The 19,995-nt window shown below is 40.6% G+C and overlaps 1 protein-coding gene across 2 annotated transcripts; it reads right to left on the bottom strand.

Annotated features, from left to right (window-relative positions):
- Positions 1–15,048: 15,048 nt before the first annotated feature.
- On the bottom strand, positions 15,049–19,034 carry LOC113310781. 2 transcript variants are annotated; one of them, XM_026559564.1, is made up of 6 exons: positions 18,414–19,029; positions 17,721–17,897; positions 17,395–17,520; positions 16,704–16,889; positions 16,158–16,322; positions 15,049–15,724 (listed from the first exon to the last, which is right to left on the bottom strand). In XM_026559564.1, exons 1-6 carry the CDS (start codon positions 18,681–18,683, stop codon positions 15,350–15,352), a joined length of 1,299 nt encoding a protein of 432 aa, XP_026415349.1. In that variant the 5' UTR covers positions 18,684–19,029; the 3' UTR covers positions 15,049–15,349. The 2 variants fall into 2 exon arrangements, with proteins under 2 accessions (XP_026415349.1, XP_026415350.1); XM_026559565.1 differs by lacking the exon at positions 17,721–17,897 and having other exon boundaries at positions 18,414–19,034.
- Between the last annotated feature and the right edge of the window lie 961 nt (positions 19,035–19,995).

The raw sequence follows: 19,995 nt of genomic DNA, 5'->3' as shown, positions 1-19,995 counted from the left end.
AAATGCTCCCACAACCATGCCTGGAGAAAAGCGACGTGAACATACGAGTCCACCTTCATATAACCATTTGAAGCGTACATATCTGCGACCAGATGATCCAAATGGGAATACAATGAACCAAGAAACAAGCCACCAATAGGAAGAACGACGCCTTTCGCCAGTTTGATGGAAAATTTAATAAGCCCTCTCCTTATCTCCTTCTTACCAGAGCCGTCATCAAAAATATTTCTGGACAGCCACAGAGCTAAAAACGCAGCAACATGGAGAGTGTCATCTAATGCTAGGTCCGACTCCGGCTCATCAGGGAACCACTCAGACACCCACCAGCTGTAGAAGCACTTCGTCTCGTAATCCTTCCGAAGGAATCCTTTTGACTTCTCGACAAGAGTGGCACACATTTCTTCTTCATCGTCGGAAAACGTGATATCAAGATTCCCTGTTATGGGAAGGTTCAGCAAGACAGCTACACTCTCTAAAGAGATGGTCATTTCACCCCACCTGCATATGGCGGTATGAGTATCTGGGCACCATCTGGAGACAAATGTGATCAAGCCCAGGATGTCTTTCCTGACTTGAAGTGTTGCAGAAGCCGTGATAGCTCCTTGCGCCTGGGTCAAATTGGCCCTCACACAGTCTTGACTTATCATGAATTGCATCCACTTATCAAAAGAACGCAACAGACACTGACAGATTTTGAAGTCGATGGGAGAAGCAGGATACTCTTTCCTATGCAGGAAAAATCGCATTACGCGCCCTGGCCAAACCGAATGGACCTCCCCTTCATTTTCTGAACCGGTCAGAAGAATCGCAACGTACTTGGGATGGGTTCTCCTAGGTGAAGAAGACTTTGTAAAAAATTCATCATCCGTGTTTGGCTTGGAGTTACCAACGTTTTTCGATGCAGTGGCAAGACTTTTCTCAGGTATCATCTTAACAAAATTCCTCATGCTTTTGAAGTAACTACAGCTAAGAAAACGAAGAATTACTACTTTGGAGAAAAGCATACATAAAGTCTTATCAAAATCGGTTATGAACAAACAACACATTTGCTACGAAAATTTCTCTTTGGCCACACGTCATGGCATTCACGACTAAAGGAATAAGGACTGATGTCTCTTAACGGGTGTACGTGATGTCGCGGGGAATACGCTCTTGGCCGAAACTAGGCAATGCCGCGGGAAGCATGCAAAAACGCGGAAAATACAACCTAGGTCAAGTCGCGCTTGGTCATGGAAATATGCTCGCGGCCAAAAGAGAAATGTTTCCATCACGGAAACTATGCACACGGCCACAAAGAGGGAAAGGAAACCCTGAATCTAGGTTTTCACGGGAAGAAAATTAATGGCAGCCACCTATTCACGCGCGCCTATCTTGTATAATAATTGGCCTTCTTACTATCGGCTTAACGGCTAATATTACTATGATATTGCTAGCAAGGAAGAATCATTCATACAAAAGTATTTCTACGGGTTCATGGAGAACATGTCTATGGCTAGGGTTTGCATCGATAAAAAAAAAACACGTTGGAACACATACCTGGAGTGCGCTTGCCTACTTCTCTGCTTTGCTGCTAACGCGGAGACAAGGAAACAAAGCCAATGTTACAAAAATAAAAGAGGCGTGGCACCCTATATATACATATTACTTTTGAAGTTTGGGTAGAAGAAGGTTTCCTTTTATAAGCACAACACTTTTGGAATTAGGATGGAAGAAGGTTTCTCGTTTGAACTATGCACGGAAAAGGAAACTGGGCCCGCGGAGGAAACGGTCCATGGCGCCACCAATCCATGGCCAAGACAACACCACCATCTCCGCGCCCAAACCTTCTGCGCCAAGCCAAGCCGCGTCCAAACCGCTCCAAGTCGAGTCGCGCCAAAACCAAGCCAAGCTGCGCCCAAACCGTGCCAAGCCAAGTCGCGCCCAAACTAAGCCAAGTCGCGCCCAAGCCAATCCAAGTCGCGTACAAGTCAAGCTAGCACCGGTGCCAACGCCAAAATGAATCTATGCAAAATTCTCCAGCACAAGGATCACGGATTTCTCATGCCTTTCACTAAAGGTTAGTTAAATTTCCTTGGCGATCTCTTCACATGTTGCTCTCTCGATTTTGCTCTCGCCTGTCACCATCTCATGCTTACCCCGCAACAATGCTACTGTTACGTGCTAAGCAGGGGACTTAATATTGATGGTGGTTTCTAGCTTAGGGTTAAAATCGTAAAACCTTGCATCAGATGTGACGTCACTCTGCAAGGAAACAGTGCTGCGAGTACTAACCTCTCCATTGACACATTTATTGAGCCGCTCAATATACTTTTATCCATAACACTCTGTATGTTCCCCAGCAGAACCCTTAATCGGTATGGCATGACGGATTTATGTTCACTCGCAGCGAAGTAGCATGAACCTCCAAGTACCAAAGTTAAGGCCATTGCACGAAATGCTCAGACAGAAAGCACACTGCATTCTGTAGATAAAGATTTTCGTGTGGCAGCATACAAAATCCAGCTAATAATTGTGATAACTCGCAAAGAACTCATAAACCCAACTACTTTGCAAATTAGGGTTTTGCGCCCCGCGCAGTATACTGGACCCCGTTGGTCGAAACCATGCTTAAAAAAGCTAGGCAACCGAATCCGCCACAGCGCGCTAAAAGTGCGGCCGCTCCCTAGCATGCCGGCCCTCTTTCCGTCGACCAATCAGGTCGCTTCAAATCCGCCACCGCGCGTTGGAAGTATGGCCACGCCCTAGCATGCTGGCCCCACTTCCCGTCAACCAATCGGGTTGCTCCAAAACTTGCCACGACCTCAAAAAGGTCGCCATACTAAGTTGGCTTCCCAAAAACGCGCTAGCTTCCCAAAAAAAACGCCAGCATGCCGGACGCGCATGCCATACGCGCATGCCAGACACGCTTACCAGACGCGCATACCAGACGCGCTTACCAGACACACATGCCAGGCACACATGTCGAACGCGCATGCCAAAAATCATGTGCAAGCCATGCCATCCACGCTACCACGCCTCTGGCTACCAACAGAAGGTAGCCATAATCAATGGCTACCCTTCCTCCTGAGGTGCGGATCTCAGCCGTACAAGTTCGCCACCAAGCCTATGGAAACTTTTGGCCGCAATGCCAAATTCCACGGTTTGTGTCAAACCCTAATTTGGCCACGCCAAAGGCATGCGCAAGCCATGCCAGCACCACGGCCACGCCACTGGCCGCCAAACGGAAGGTAACCGCGATCAACGACTACCCTTCCTCCTGAGATGCAAAATCTCGACCGTCGAAGGTCGTCACTGAACCGGCACGCCTCTCTATCTTAACTTGCCGCACATAGCAACATGCTACAGGTTTTCCAATGAAAACACTCGAGACATCAAAACATGTCACAAACTGGGGGATGCTCATCAGGGTATTGGTCTGGCGGTTTACAGCGTGCGGCGTGCAATACGCCCGTTACAAGAAAGTGTCATAAGAGTGAGGCGGTTAGTAATGGCAAGAAATAAGTGGTGAAATGCATCTTCATTATGGAAACATCAATTCCAGACGTTACCCGTTACCACTTTTCCACTACTCAACCGCTTCCACTTCTTACGAGGCCAGGGTACGTTTTATTATGACTTGTATAAATAGGTTTCACCTATTTCCACCAAACCACAAGTTTTGGTCAGGAGAACAATACACATCCAGAAATCACCTGGTAGCTTTCCATTCAGCTCGCCAGTTCAACTTTCGGATACAAGTCGCAAAACGCCCACACTTCCAGAATCAACTATTCTGGCCTCAACACTTTCTTCGCTTCCCTCCCTAAGACCAACCCTTCTCCTTCACTTTGTGACCGAAGCAAGCCTGGAACGACCATTTCTTGGTTTAGGCCAGGATTGTACAGATTGATCTCTCGAATCAAAAGTACTCCGGTGCAGTACATTGTTTTGGGTTTAGATTTGTTTCTCACCCGCACTCACACGAAATTACTGAAATCAGCAGAAACGGTTTTCACCCACAAACAGAAGGTTTTCCCAATCGGAATTAAGGTGTTGAAGCCTAGCTTCCTTTTCACTGGTATTACCTTCGAATACAGTTTCTAATATATCCCAACTTTCTTTAGACTTAGTGCAATTTGACACATGGTGCTGAAGATTTGGGGTAATGGCATGTATGATGGCATTCAAACCGTCGGAATTTTGCTTTGTAGCAAGTATCTCGGCAGGACTGTATTCACCAATATTCTTGGGAACGCTTACGTTTCCAACTGCCACAACGGGAGCATCATAGTCATTAACAACATATACCCATGATTGAAAATCACGTGCTTGAAGAAAAACTCGCATAGCAATTTTCCACCATAAATAATTAGAGCCATCGAAGAATGGTAGTACGTTAATAGAGATAGCACCTCTGTCCATAGAGTCAGATCGCTACAAACACAGACTTATAAGGTCTTGAACGTGTTTGCCTGCTCTGATACCAATTTAAAAATCAGGGGTACAACAACCACACCCAATATTTCGTTTAGTAATCTGTATGGACAAACTCCGATATACTTTTAAGAGAATCAACACTCAATCTTAATAAAGTATATCAAAGAGTTATATCTCTCTTTCTTGATTCATTTCTTTCTCAAGCAAATAGAAATCTGCGAGTTTAATTGAATACAAGAGAAATCACTTGAACGGTACCAAAGACCAATGTTCAAGGATCAATCAATTTCAATCAACGACCAAAGGTTGGATTTACAATTGATTGATTCAAACGCACAACCTGTGACATTTCAATTATATAACAAAATATAATGCGGAATAGAAATAACACAGTGTTGATGGTGGTTTTTAGCTTAGGGTTAAAATCGTAAAACCATACATCTGACATGACGTCACTATGACCACTAGCGCATTTATTAAATCAATCAGCATGCCTACGTAAGAATTACCATGGTACCTTTTTTTATACATGTGTCATGTTCCACGGCAGAACCCTTAATATTGACCAACATCATCTTCGTACATACCAAACCCTAATTCTCACGCCACCGTGCCAATGGAAAACCATGCCATCCACGTCTCCGCGCCAAGGCATGCCAACCATGCCAGTCGCACCACCGTGCCAATGGAAAACCATGCCAGCCACGTCTCCTCGCCAAGGCATGCCAACCATGCCAGCCGCACCACCGTGCCAATGGCAAACCATGTCAGCTACTTCTCCGCGCCAAGGCATGCCAACCATGCCAGCCGCACCATTATGCCAATGGCATGCCATGCCAGCCACATCACCGCGCCAAGGCATGCCAACCACGCCAGCCGCACCACTGTGCCAATGGAAAACCATGCCATCCACATCTTCGCGCCAAGGCATGCCGACCATGCCATCCGCACCACTGTGCCAATGGCAAACCATGCCAGCCACGTTTACCGCGCCAAGGCATGCCAGCCATGCTGGTCGAACCATGCGCCAATGGCATGCCAAACCCTTGGCCCTAGCCATGCTGGCCGCACCATGCACCAATGGCATGCCAAACCCTTGGACCTACCATGCCAAGCCGTCCAAACCCTTGGTCCCATCATGCCAAGCCATCCGCACCATTCTACCTTGGCCCCACTATGTCAAGCCATCCACACCATTCTTCCTTGGCCCCACTATGCCAAGCCGTCCGCACCATTCTTCCTTGGCCCCACTGTTCCCAGCCGTCCGCACCATTCTGCCTTGGACCCACCATGCCAAGCCGTCCAAACCCTTGGCCCCACTATGCCAAGTCGTGCACGCCATTTGCCTTGGCCCTACCATGCCGGCCTTCCCTATGCGGCTACTAAAACGAAGGCGTGCGAAGATCAACAGCCACCCTTCAATCCTAGATGCAAATCCTAGCCGTCCAAGGTCGCCAGACAACGCATGTTAATCTTTGGACCAAAACCCTAGTTTTGGCCACGCCAAACCGCGTCAAGGCATGCCATGCCACATGTGCTAATGCCATGCCAACCACCTTTCCGCGCCATACCATATCAGCCTTCCCTATGCGGCTACCAAAACGAAGGCGTGCGACGATCAACGTCCACCCTTCAATCCTAGATGCAAATCCTAGCCGTCCAAGGTTGCCAAACAACACACGGTAACCTTTGGCCCCAAACCTTATTTTTGGCCACGACAAACCGTGCCAAGGCATGCCATGCCACATGTGCCAATGGCATGCCAACCACCTTGCCGCGCCACGCCATACCGGCCTTCCCTATGCGGATGCCAAAACGAAGGCCTGCAACGATCAACGCCACCTTTTCATCTAAGATGCAGATCTTAGCCGTCCAAGGTTACCAGCTAACGCATTGCAACTTTTGGCCCTAGTTTGGTCGCGCCTAAACCCTAACTTTTGGTCGCGCCTAAACCAGGCCATATTAAAGCCATACCGAGCATGCTTTCATGCCATTGGCTACCAAACGAAGGGTTGCAATAATCAACGGCTACCTTTCCTCTTAGGATGCAAATTCTCGACCATCGAAGGTCACCGAGCCGGCAAGTCTCCCAAGCTCGACTTTCCAGACGACAACAACATGCTACATGTTTTTCATGAAAACACTCGAGACATCAACGCATATCACAAACTGGGGGATGCTCATTGGGTATTGGTTTGGCGGTTTACAACGAGCGGCGTACACTACGCCCGTTATAAGAAAGTGTCATAAGGATGAGGCGGTTAGTAAATACAGGGAGTAATGGTGAAACACTTTCTTTTATGGAACATCAATTCCAGGCGTTACCAGTTACCACCTCCTCCCATTTACTCACCCGTTTTCCATTTCTTAATGAGACCATAGTACGTTTCACTTCGACTTGTATAAATAGGTATTACCTATTTCCACCGAACAACAAGTTGAGGTCAGGAGCATACAACACTCAGCAAATATTTGCTAGCTTTCCATCTGTTAGCTTCCCAATTTCTGATACAAGTCGTGAAACAACTACTCTTCCAGAATCAACTATTCTGGTCTCAACATTCTCTTCGCTTCCCTCCCCAAAACCAACCCTTCTCCTTCACTTTGTGACCGAAGCAAGTCTGGAATGGCCATTTCTTGGTTTAGGCCGGATTTGTACAGACTGATCTCTCGAATCTAAAGTACTCCCCTGCAGTACATTATTTGGGGTTTAAACTCGTTTCTCACTCACACACCCGAAATTACCAAAATCAACAGAAATCGTTTTCACCCTCAAACACACAGACACCAGAATTTTGTTAACGAGGAAACCGCAAATGCAGAAAAACCCCGGGACCTAGTCCATATTGAACACCACACTGTATTAAGCCGCTACAGACACTAGCCTACTACAAACTAACTTCGGTTTGACTGTAGTTGAACCCCAATCAATCTCACACTGATTCAAGGTACAACTGCGCTCCTTACGTCTCTGATCCCAGCAGGATACTACGCACTTGATTCCCTTTGATGATCTAACCCACAACTAAGAGTTTCTATAAACCAAAGTCGAAGACTTTAATAAACAAATCTGTATCACACAAAAAAGTCTAGAGGAATAGATAAGTCTGTCTCCCACAGAAATACCTACAAGTTTTGTTCCGTCTTTTGATAAATCAAGGTGAACATAAACCAATTGATAACCCAGACTTATATTCCCGAAGAACAACCTAGTATTATCAATCACCTCACAATAATCTTAATCGACGCATCGAAAAAAGATATTGTGGAATCACAAACGATGAGACAAAGATGTTTGTGACTACTTTTCTATCTTTCCTATCGGAGATATTAATCTCAAGCCAATCGTTATGATTGTATTCAACACGATAGAATCAATAAGATCAGATCACACAACTATGAGAAAGTAGTATCGGTCTGGCTTCACAATCCCAATGAAGTCTTTAAGTCGTTAACCTGGTTTTTAAGAAGAAACCTAAGTTTAAAGGAGAATCGACTCTAGCTAATACAACTAGTATCACACGGAAGGTGTGGGGATTAGGTTTACCAGTTGCTAGAGTTCTCCCTTATATAGTCTTTCAAATCAGGGTCTGCAATCAATGTTAGCTTGGTAACAAAGCATTCAATATTCACCGTTAGATGAAAACCTGATTAGATTCAAGCTAATATCTTTCAACTGTTGGATCGAAAACTTAGCTTGTTACATACAAATAAAATGTACTATTTTGGGTTCATGTAACCGTACCCAAACATGAACATTTGTTGGTTCAACAATAGTTAACCAAATGGTTAGCCATATGAGCACTTTCATATCAACCATGTTCTTCTTCACCATAACTAGTTCAAATGACTCAAATGAACTAGTTAGAAAGTTGTTCAATTGCAAGGAAATCTTGTGTAACTACACAAGACACAATCGAAGCAAAAAAGATTTGATTCACTCGAATCGGTTCATGAACCATATAGCCACGGTTTGCATTTTGCATTTCTTAGTTAATATAAATAAGTTCACACACAATCGTCTTTAGATATAACCAGCTTAAGTTCGCAGACTTAGTTCGCGGACTTAAGTTCCCGGAAGGAGTTCTCAAACTCCAGCAGATTTTCTCGGGTCGAGAACTTCCACCAGTTCGCGGACTGGGTTCGCGGACCGAGTTCACGGTTCTTGTTCCGGTTCTCTTGATCAATAAAGTTCGCAAACTTAGGTTCAAGGAAAAAGGACTTATACATATATGTGTTACCACACAATGCTTATATCCAACATTGGTTATATAATCTAAACTCTCATTTCAATCATTGAAACATTCTTATAGGATATTTCGTCAAAGTAAGCAATTTTCAAAGTGATTGAAAAGAGTCATGACTTTCGTCACTAGGTAAAGATGAAATTGGCCAAAGCAAAAGCTTACCAACACATATTTCGAGAAATAGATAGGCGAGATAAACTCGGCTCGAAATAGAAAATGTGTATAATCAAAGTCTATATAGCAAAACGACTTTTGTCTCAAAATAGAAGATAGAGTAGATAGACTTTTGAGTGATAGATAAGTTCAAGTCTCCACATACCTTTTAGTCGATGAAGTTCCACCAGTTCCTTGAGTAGTCCTTCGTCTTGTATGATGATTTCCATGGAGTTCTTGAGCTCAACTACACTTTCTATCCTAGTCCAAGACTTAGCTATAGTAGACTAGAAATCAAGACTTATAGTTTTGATCACTAACATTGACAAACATGCTTGAGATATCAACGCATGCGAGTTCAACCGAGCAATGCTCTAACAATATTTACATATGTTCGAAGGTAACTCCTCTGAAAAAGAAGTTAAACTTTAAACTCTTACTTCTGATTGGGTTTTTTGTATGGATGATAACGATTCATTTGAAGAGTTTCATCTAAAGCTCTCTGAGATTGTCAATGCTTCTTTCTCTCTTGGAAAGACTCTGCTGAAAAAGATATATATGCAAGATTCTCGGATCGTTACCATCCGTTTACGAATCTAAGAAACATGCTATCATTGAATCCAATGATATTTCTTCCTTATCAAGAAACACACTTGTTGGAAAATTAAATATTTTTTATCTTGAGTTTATGTCCAATAAAGAAAAAGGCACATGCATGACATTCAATGGCGTTTCAAGTCCATTGACTTCAAGCCCTGAAAACTCCACAGATAAAGTGGCTCCAGATGATGAAGAGGAAGCTAAACTAAACCATCATTTATCTCTTATTACTCAATAATTTAAAAAACTAATGAGATGTCGAAATAAATGTCGTATTGTATATGCGAGGAATCAACTACCTATCACCAAAAACGAAGATACATGAATGATGATGAAGATTTTCCTTAATGCTATAAGTGTCAAGGCTTTGGTCATGTTTCCCCAGACTATCCTACTAAGGATATCCAATGGAAAACAAATGCATATACTGCAACTTTTGACTATTCTCCCGACGAGAACGACCAAGATTGTAAAACAGAATATGTTGCAACCATTGCAGAAAACTACAATCATAATTCATGTTCAAAATAAGATAAACGGGATGAGTTCAACTCTTAGGGTTTTTCACAAAAACTTTTTTGTCAAGATAGGAAGATTCAGTCCTTAAAATATGAGATTGAAAGAATAAAATCTTCACTCGATGAAGTAAGTTTAAGATATCCAAGTGAAAAAGAAGAGATGAATAAGAGACTTGTAAGATCCGAACTCTCTCTAGATTCTGAAAATAAATGTGTGTCTAAATAACACTGATAGTTGTCATTATGAATTAGGAAAATGGAAGTAGCCAATTCCAAACTAAGGAATACTCATGACTACTCCTTTAGATCAACTCGATATGTCTCTAGCAAGCCATAGAGACACTTAAGGAAAATGTTGGATAATTCTACCAAATCTAAGGGTTATATTCAAAATATATATGTTCCTTGTTTCCAATGTAAACAATGGGGACATTATAAGAAAAAGTTCATTACTTGTCACCGAATCGCAAACACAATTCAAAAAGAGGTTCACACCGTTCATCCGATAAAACTGATTCGAAAAAGCCATCGATATCCTGAAAAAACTTCAGAACCCTAGAAAACTGCAATTTACACTTTGGGGGGATGTTTTGATGGTTGGAACTTGCTTCTGAAACACTTCGTTAAGCAATTCAAGAATGAGACAAGGAAAAATCTCAGCATTGTCGACTGCAATACTGTCATTGTCTGTTGCAATACTAACACGGGGAGAAGGAGGGCAAATAATCCCATGAACCAAAAAGTCAGCATCTTTAATATTAAAAGGTCTCGGTATGATATCTCCTACATGTGATCTGCATGGTCGATTCCATGCGTGAAGAACCATACGCACTATGTGCATAACCACATTTGAAGTTGCGAGAGTAGCTTCCCAAGCTTTGTAAACTTCATGTTTTGTGGCGAAACACTGACTCCAACGATCCTTTTATCTCCCATTAACAAAGCGCTTGTCACTAAGATGGCGAAGCAAGGTCCCCAAACCTCTTCCCCCAACACCGTTCTTACAACCATCAAATCTTCTGAAAGGGCATTGAAAGTAAGTGTCTGATTGCGATAAAACTCCAGTACTCTGAGAGGATCTCGTGCTTGGCATGGCTAAACCGTAATTACAATAAAAATAGCTGTCTGTTGGAGATGAAATTATTTAACATGAAAAGCAATCAATACATCCCGAAAGAGAAAGGAAAGCATAGGCAGGAAAACAACGATCAAAAGAAGAAACCAGAATAAATGGATTGATTAAAGAAACCCTAATCACAATAAAAATAGTCGTCACCCATTGTTTTTGTTTTTCTTTTAAGAGATCCTTCCAAAGTACAACTGGCACTTATTTTTTTACCTTGATATAACAAATAATTACATCATGTATGTTGTTTGTTGCGTTTGCAGGTTGGTTGCAACAGTCTGTGTTTCTTTGAAAGTTTGGTTGCAATAGTTTGTGTTCTATTGGTTGTTTCATTGCAGCAGTCTGCACTCGTTTTTTGGCAGAAAGGAATAGTGTTCAAAGTTGAATGTATTTCTAATGGGTCTCAAAGATGAATAATATTTTTTCATTTCTACCCTTTTGTGTATAATAAAATCCTATTTGTCTTGCCAACCATCATGGCGTATGGTTTTCCTTGGCTTTGGCTACATCATAGCCAAGCAAGTATGACGCATCTCCTTGCTATAATGCAGCCAAAAGCTATGGTTTGGCTAGGGGGACGTACACATCTATTTCATTTACTAGTTAAGAGATGGGTTACCGAAACTCAGTTTCAGTAAGTAATCTTAATATTTATGCTCTATGAGTGATGGACCCAAAAATCTAATGGACAAAAGCTGAGTTCATGTATTATAAGCTAAAAAAATTTGAATTACCATAGGGGATGAGTGCCCTTGGTTTGGTTATAATATAGCCAAAACGAAAAATGACACACTATAATGGTTGGACTTAAAGTGCAAATGTGGAAGAATTTCATTTTCATCTCCATATTGAATGTGGGTTTCTTTATATCTGTGTTGATATCTTTGTACCTTCAGATTAGCCCATTCCATGCATGGAAGACTTCACACTTTGGAAGACCTCCCTCCAAAGTTGATGACTTTTTTTTTTTAACTAAAGAGCAAACTTATATTACATAAACAGATTTCTTACATCATGATTTATGTAAGGAATTAACATGTCAAGTGGATAAACCCACCAATCCCCATATAGAATATGTTTACGAGCTGCCTTTTATAAAGCATCTGCAGCTTTATTACAAGACCTATATACAAACTCACAAGGCCACACATGATTACTATTACATATATTAACACAGTTTCTAAGAAGAGGTAAACATTTTCACTGACAGAGACTAGTTTGATGATGTAGAAAGGAACTGATACTCAGATTGTCTGTTTAAAAAATGACATTATACCAACCATTTGTTGCTGCTATTTGCATAGCCTCTAACATTGACTAGGATTCAGCTTGCTGGACATTTATAGCTCTTTTTCAGTGTTCCCCTTCCCATGACATATTCCCCTGTAGAATTTCTAGTTATAATTTCAATACCAGCTAACAAAGATTCTGAATTATACGAAGCATCAATATTTATCTTTAAGAACTGTACATGAGGAGGTTCCCAAGGCAGATGTAAGATATAGTTATGTATATGAGAATGACTATGAGCAATAAATGAGCTATCTAAGTGATGTTGTGTCATGTAAGAGTTTATCTGATGTATGACAGTGTCATGATTGGGTGTTATATTACTAAAAACAGCCCTACATCTATGTTTCCAAATGAAGTGCATTATGCAGAGAGCTAAGTGAACAGCCTGAGGTGTTTGTTTAATATTTATATTAGAATCCTTAAGCTGCCATGTCTGAATCCAGTAGAGAACTGAAGGATGCTGCACAATAGAAATAAACTGATGAGGAAAAAATGTCCGTCAGATTGCTTGAGAGAAAGAGCAATGGAGTAACAGATGATCCAGATATTCTGTTTGATTCATACTACCCAGAACATAGAATTTATCACTAGTATGCTGGTGTCTAGAAATGCGAGCTTTAACATGAATGGCATCATGTATTCCTTTCCACATAAAGATTTGAAACTTGTATGGCACTTTCAATTTCCAGAATGCTAACCAAAATTGCTGAGATAAACCCATTGTAATGTCAATATGCAAATCCTTTTCACAAAGCATCATGTATGCTGAAGCAGTTGTAAAGATGCCAGTACTAGTAACTTATCTTCTTGATCTAATTGTAAAGGAATAGTGAGAATGAAGTTCACATGGTCTGTAGGAAAAAATTGCCGAAGAAGTGGTATATTCCATTGTTCAGTGAGAGGATCAATTAGTTCTGAAACCCATTAAATATTACTTGTATTCAGATCACTCCAAACTTGAATTGCAGTCTGCATGGAAGGAATCCAATTGGCGGTCCAAATATTAATGTGAGTACCATTACCTACTTGCCATTTTGCATGTCTAAAATAATCTCAAGCCCAACACATATACTCTATCATACCCAACTTGAATTATTAGTTGCCGATGGAGGAAAAAATTGCAGATCATTATGAGGAAAGTATTTACCTTTCAACAGTTTTGTCCAAACAACATCTTGATTGTGTAATAATTGCCACACAAATTTCGCAAGAAGAACTAAATTATAATTGGTTAAATTTCCAAAATTGATAACTTGATGTGTCAAGTTATACGGTGCGGAAGATACCCCTCTTAATAACTGTATTTAAATCCTGGCTTGACTGGGGTATACCCAAATTAATTGGGGTGTACCTAATGAGACAAAAACTAGGTCATTTTGAAGTAAAATATGCCATCCCTTAACCTTGTATTTTCTAAATGGCTAGTACTCTTGTTTAATTAACATTAAAATTCTGATTAGGTTAATTAATTGAGTTTTGATGAATTAATTAAGTAGATTCAAACTTATGAATTTAAGTTATCAAATTTTGTTTTTGATTGAACTCATGTGGGAAGATTTTTGATGAATTTTTTTTTTGAGAATTTTTTTTGCAAGGGAAATGAAAACATGTTACCCAAACACTTCTAAAAAAGGGGACTGCAAAGCTGATGCGTGAAATCATACTCAAAATTAAAGAAGAAATCAACGTTTTCAGTTCTGAAATTATGAAAAGTAGGCAGGGTCGACGAATGAAGAACGTGCCGACTATATCTGGCCGGCAAGGTCTACGGATGAATAACATGTCGACTATATCCGGCCGGCAAGGTCGGTGAATGAAGAAGATGCCGGCTTTATTATTTTTGACACACAGGAGACTGTTGTAAATGTTTCACTAGTCGGCATTTTATTGACTTTTTACCTTGTCGGCTACCTTATAGTCGGCAAGGTCGACAAAAAATACCTTGCCGACTATAGTATTTTTGACATACAGAGAAAGGTGTTACAAATGCATAATTGATCGGCAAGGTTTTAATTTCATAACCTTGTCGACTAAACTATAGTCGGCAAGGTTCAAATTTTCAAGTTCTTAGTCGGCAAGGTAGAAGGATGAATACCGCGCCGACCCTGTAAATATTACTTTCAGAAACAAAACTCTTTGAAAAGTCGTCATGCATAACCTTGCCGACTAAAAATAAATATGAAAAGTCGGCATGCTATTCATCCTATAAGCTTGCCGACTGAAAATAAATATGAAAAATCGGCATGCATCGACGATATTTTTTTCATTTGAAAACGATGAAATATAGAGTAGGAGAAAGGAATTGATCATTAGATTGATGATGAAAGAGAAGGAAAGAAATTAATAAGGTTTTGATCTAAAACCCAAACGGGATGGTTTTGGTTATTATTAGGAAAAGGGTAATTAGATAACTTTACACATATTAGACACCCCTTAACCCTCTATCAAGATTGGGAACAAAATGGGTATAGGATTTAAATTCCAGCAGTTGTTATCAAAGATTCAAAGTGATAAATACACTTATTATTTGTTAGGTAGGGAGTGGGTATCCAGGCCGGTTTAGATAACAACTCTCATCTATTCTTTTAATTAATTATTTAGTCAACCAACTTTTGTCCAGATTGGGAATTTTGCGCTTAAAGAATGTAAATGATTACAAGTTCAGAGAATTGACGACAATTTTCAACACAAAAAATAATCACGCCCAAAGGCCGAAACACTAACAACTGCAGCAACTCTCGCACTGACAGCATACATAGAGGGAACAAGTCGGGTATCTTATTAGTGTAAACAACAAAACCCAAATTGCTAACAAAGGCACAGTTACAATGTTACATCGATATATAATTTTTAAGGAGAACATGTAAAAGAAAAAAAATGATGGTACATACACAAACCTTGGACTGAAAGACAGCGAGAGAAAAAAAGGGCAATGCAAATTCTATTCAAGCCAAAGGATAATTTAAGAGGAATTTCTGATTTTTTTTATCCCAAATTCAGCTATCAGAATTTTTGGGACTTGATGAAACTGGGATCTCCTTGACAACTGGTGGTTGTGACGGAACAATAGAATCAGGAGAACTGCTCTTGTTCACTGTATGAGGGGTGTGTGAAGCAGGTGGTAGAGGAGGAGGCGTGGGTATGTTAATAAAGGAGGAGGATGGGGAGCATGTGTCGTCAATGGGTTCTGAGGGGAAGTGGTGTACCTCCGTGACCTCTTCGATACCCTCATCTAAGTACACTACATCCTGCATTGTTAGCTGATGGTATTCAACTATTTCCCTTAAAAACCGATTTTCACGAGCATAGATGGAGTTCTCGTGAGCCAACCGAGCCTTCTCTGCCAATAGTGTCTCCAATTGAAGTCGTATCTGGTGATAATAACAGAATCTTGTGGTAAATACACATAACTTGGACCACTGGGAAAAACAAAAAGTTGCAGAAAGAAATTGATCTTGGATTACCATGTTAGATCAAATATAGAACTTTAGAGAACTTTATATGCTAAGAATATTTTAAATCATCACAAGAGTGCATTTAAACTCATTGGCATTGCCAAAACCCGGGTGGGTTTGTGGCATTCACCTGTAGTTTGCAAATTCTTCTCGAGATGAGAAAATTCACTAGGTCAAACTTACCTAAACCCATCTTGAAGGGCCTACCCTTCAGTTCATGACTCGACATATATTGGAGTATGGAGTATAATTTTTTATGTGAATACGTGATTATAAATATGTTAATTATACTAGATTCAGTAGTAGGTACCAGATAAGTTGGTACTAGACTAGATTCATATAGACATACCAGATCATCATCTTCAGGGGTGTCTCCCTTCTCACGACTCTCCCTAAGAATTCTGTTCTCCTCTTCAAGCTGAGCACATCGCTCCTTCGCAAAGGCAAGGTCCGCTTTGACAGTTTTCAACTCCCGTAGAAGAAGCTTGGCTTTTGCGGCCATCGCCATTGCAACCTGCAGCTCACAAAAGTTGAATCATGCACTTAATCGACAGATATAGACTGCTAAAACTTATAGAGAATAAAGAAATGAACAAGCAAATGAATTTCTAGAAATATATGGGTGTAGGAAATGAAGAAAGATACGCTAAACTTGGTACTTCATTTGCTATATCCTTACTTCGGTACAGTTTATGAACGTCATGATCCAGTAGACATCACGGCAGATATTACATTTGACAACTTATTTGGGAATTAGTATGCACAAGCAAGCCTAGATAATATTTTGTCACATTCTAACTAACTTTGTGGCTAGGGCCTCGTTCATAAACTTTGGACTAGAGAAAAGGGTAACAGTCTAGCTACATGATCTAGTTATACACATTGGCCACCTTACGTCTCGAGATGCCTTCAGTTGAGTTTCTCTGTCTGTCTGCATTTTGAGTTGCTGCTGTGAATTAGACAGCTCCGTGAGAGTTACATGATTCTGAGTCTCGGGATTGTTTCCCTTCCTCTTTATATGCAGTTTGCGAGCTTCTTGGATGATATCCTGAGTTCTGTGCTCCACAATTGTCAATCCCTCCTGAAAGAAAAAGACAAAAAAAGGTCACATGCAAGTAAGGGAGATTAAACAAAATAAGAAACCACAGCAGCTAATATAACCTTTATTAACTAACTCATGGAAACCCTAGCTATGTTTATATTTGTGAGCAACAAAAAAAAAAGTTAAATCTCTTGGCTAGCAATCATATTATCACCCATGAATATGTTCTTATATCTTTTCTTTTCTGTATTCCTGGAATTCATTTAATATAACTTCTACTGGGAATCTCAAAACACAGAATATTACTGACAAATAATCACTATCAACCTCTATTCCCTACACTTGAGATCTTTGGACAAAATAAACAAGTTGGGATGACGATATAACCCATATATATACGAAGAAAATGAAAGAGATGGAAACTACACTATGCTGGAACCTGCCTAAGGGGGCCCGAAAACAAATATATATTTTAGCGAGAAGCTACTCCTATATTTGAATCACAAGAACTTTAGGTCGGTTGGAGGACTGTGGAAGGACTTACCTCCAACGCATTTCCAACTGTTCCACCAATAAAATTAAGAGAAGAGGTTATAGCTTCGATACCCTTCTGTAGCGAAGGACTTTCTGTCTTCCGACCACTCTCAGGTGATCGATATGTATGCTGGACCTGCACTTAAAAAAATTAGTCCATGACATAAGCAACAGTGCACAATAAATATCATGGAACAGAATTAAGGTTTTACCAAGGAGGAGAAACACCTAGACTAACATGGTAAGATTTTGACTCCTAAGCTAAAGTTTCAAATGTAGACCAAAACGTAAAAGGTTATACGTAATTAAACAACTGACTCAGGTAAAGTAACTGACCTGATCCCCTACTGTTGTATCAACTGCCAGAGGTTTGGTTTTGGTAGGCGTGTCAAATTGCTGGGATACATTATCATCCTCAAGTATCGATTTAGCTTTTTTAGCAAGAACACCCCAAAATCCATATTTTGGCTCATTCATACTTTTAATCGATGTATACTGATAGGATGTTGAATCCTGCATTCACAGGCATGACAATCATAAACAAAATTTGCATCATAAAAGTAATTTCCAAGAGTTAATATCAGAATTTCAGATGTCTGGTTGTTTTAATATCAGATTTTAAGAACTCTGGTTGTTTTAAAACAGATTAGGACACCTATTGGGATCAAGCCTTATGTCTAATGCCTGAAATGGAACTCAAACGATCACACAGAGTATAGAGGATAAGAACTTTGAGCAGATTGACAAATAGAGGCTACATGATTGCAACCAAATCGTTTGACCAGACACCAATAGAACACCTAAACATAATTTGCTAATCAATATTTTCCAATGAGACTCGATTCATTGAGGCCGAATCCTTTAGGAAAATCCAATCCCTAATAATTCCGAATAGTGAATCAGATATTTCCATTACAATCAATTCAAGTCTAGTTCCAATCAATCTCCCAAAAATCCCCAAAAATTGAATAAAAAAAGGAACAAAAATTAGAAAGACAAACCCTAAAGCAAAGAAGGTTGGAAACCAACCTGTCTGGCGGGGAAGGATTTAGCCCTTGCAGTTTCTTTATGAGCGGAAGAAGAAAGAGCAGATTCTCCATAAGCAGAAGAAAATGAAGAATCACGATGTGCAGAAGAAGCCCTGATTGCTTGAGCAGCCAAAGAAGAAGAAGAAGACGAAGAAGATGATGAATTGTTGATGTTGATGTTGTTGCTGTCATCAGGTGGTGGTTTAGGATATAAGATTTCTTCTTTAAAAGTTGAAACCCTAGTTATCCCTTGTTTTCTTCTATACGCCATGAATATTAATGATGAAGAAAATACCCACGACAAGAAGAAGACAGATTAACTAACAACAATCAACAATCAAACAAATGATTCGATTCGATTGATCTATGTACAGGAAAAAAGTTTGAAATTTTTATAAAACGAATGAATCAAATAGTAATAATCGATTGAGAAAGAAAGAAAAAAAAAAGTAAAAGAGAGAATGTGTGGAAAAGGTGAAAAATTCGTTTAACAGAACGAACTATACAGCATTATATAGGGAGAGAGAAATGTGGAGAAATGAAAGTCAGATTTAGAATTAGAAGAAGAAGAAGAAGAACCCCTGAAATGCAAATTCAAGTGGCCTTAAATTCCAACCAAATCCAAATGTGTGTGTATTCTAACTCTCTTTTTATTCCCTCCTCGTTCTAAAATAGTGCGTCTTTTGGGCTTTGTCTTTTTTGTTTTACGAATCTTCTTCAGACTCTCATTGGAGATTTGGTTCTCAAACGAGCCAATCATTGGGAGTCAAGGTTTGGGTTTCATGCCATTGTTGTTCTTTTTGAGAATTTATTTTGTGACAAAATGGAATTTGTTTTTGGATGTCTTTATGTTCATATATGTTGTAGGGCAATTCCTATGGCAATGTACAAGACAAATTATTTGTTGAGCCAGGTGGATGGGCAAACGTGATTTTGCACTATGGGAAAAGAAGTGGGCGGTTGATCATCAAGCGCCAGGACAAAGTGGAGTCGCAGGCGTAATCGATCCTCCTCTGACCTAGCCACGGAATGACGTGCGGTTGCCTGAAGTTGGGCCAGTGTGAGGCTTGAAGGGTCGCAGGAAATTCCACTAAGGGTCTCAAATTGATCACGACCATCCAACTTCACCAGCATGTTTGGATGGCTTAGATCAGGCCTATGACCGTCAGTCAGGTATCACCATGTTCACAACCGTTCCAATATGGGTCCCACGTGGTCGGCCAATCCAAACGAAGAGCATAGCATGCAAACTCGTCCGGCCAAAGTAGCATGCGCGCGACCAACATAAAACCCTAATTAGGGTTTGCGACATATTACATGTGTCGTAAATCGATCACGAGCGTCGCCAGCCTGGATGAAGGGTGCAGGAATAGACTAAGGAGGTCCAGAGTCGCGTTCCTTACGCCTCTGAATCCCAGCAGGACTCTGCGCACTTGATTCCCTTAGTTAATCTCACCCACAACTAAGAGTTGCTACGACCCAAAGTCGAAGACTTGATAAACCAATCTGTCTCATACAGAAAAGTATATCGAATAGATAAGTCCGTCTCCCACAAAAATACCTATGAGTTTTATTCCGTCTTT

The sequence above is a fragment of the Papaver somniferum genome, chromosome 9 (assembly GCF_003573695.1).
Source record: "Papaver somniferum cultivar HN1 chromosome 9, ASM357369v1, whole genome shotgun sequence".
Classification (NCBI taxonomy): domain Eukaryota; kingdom Viridiplantae; phylum Streptophyta; class Magnoliopsida; order Ranunculales; family Papaveraceae; genus Papaver; species Papaver somniferum.
The sequence above is the reverse complement of the archived record's forward strand: the minus strand, read 5'-3'. Positions and strand labels throughout refer to the sequence as shown.

Coding starts and splice junctions, on each gene's coding strand:
- LOC113310781 (XM_026559564.1), bottom strand. CDS start 18,683: ATGGCGTATAGAAGAAAACAAGGGATAACTAGGGTTTCAACTTTTAAA. Junction 17,521..17,720: donor ATACAACAGTAGGGGATCAG/GTCAGTTACTTT, acceptor TTTTAAGTGCAG/GTCCAGCATACATATCGATC. Junction 16,890..17,394: donor CAGTTGGAAATGCGTTGGAG/GTAAGTCCTTCC, acceptor TTTTTCTTTCAG/GAGGGATTGACAATTGTGGA.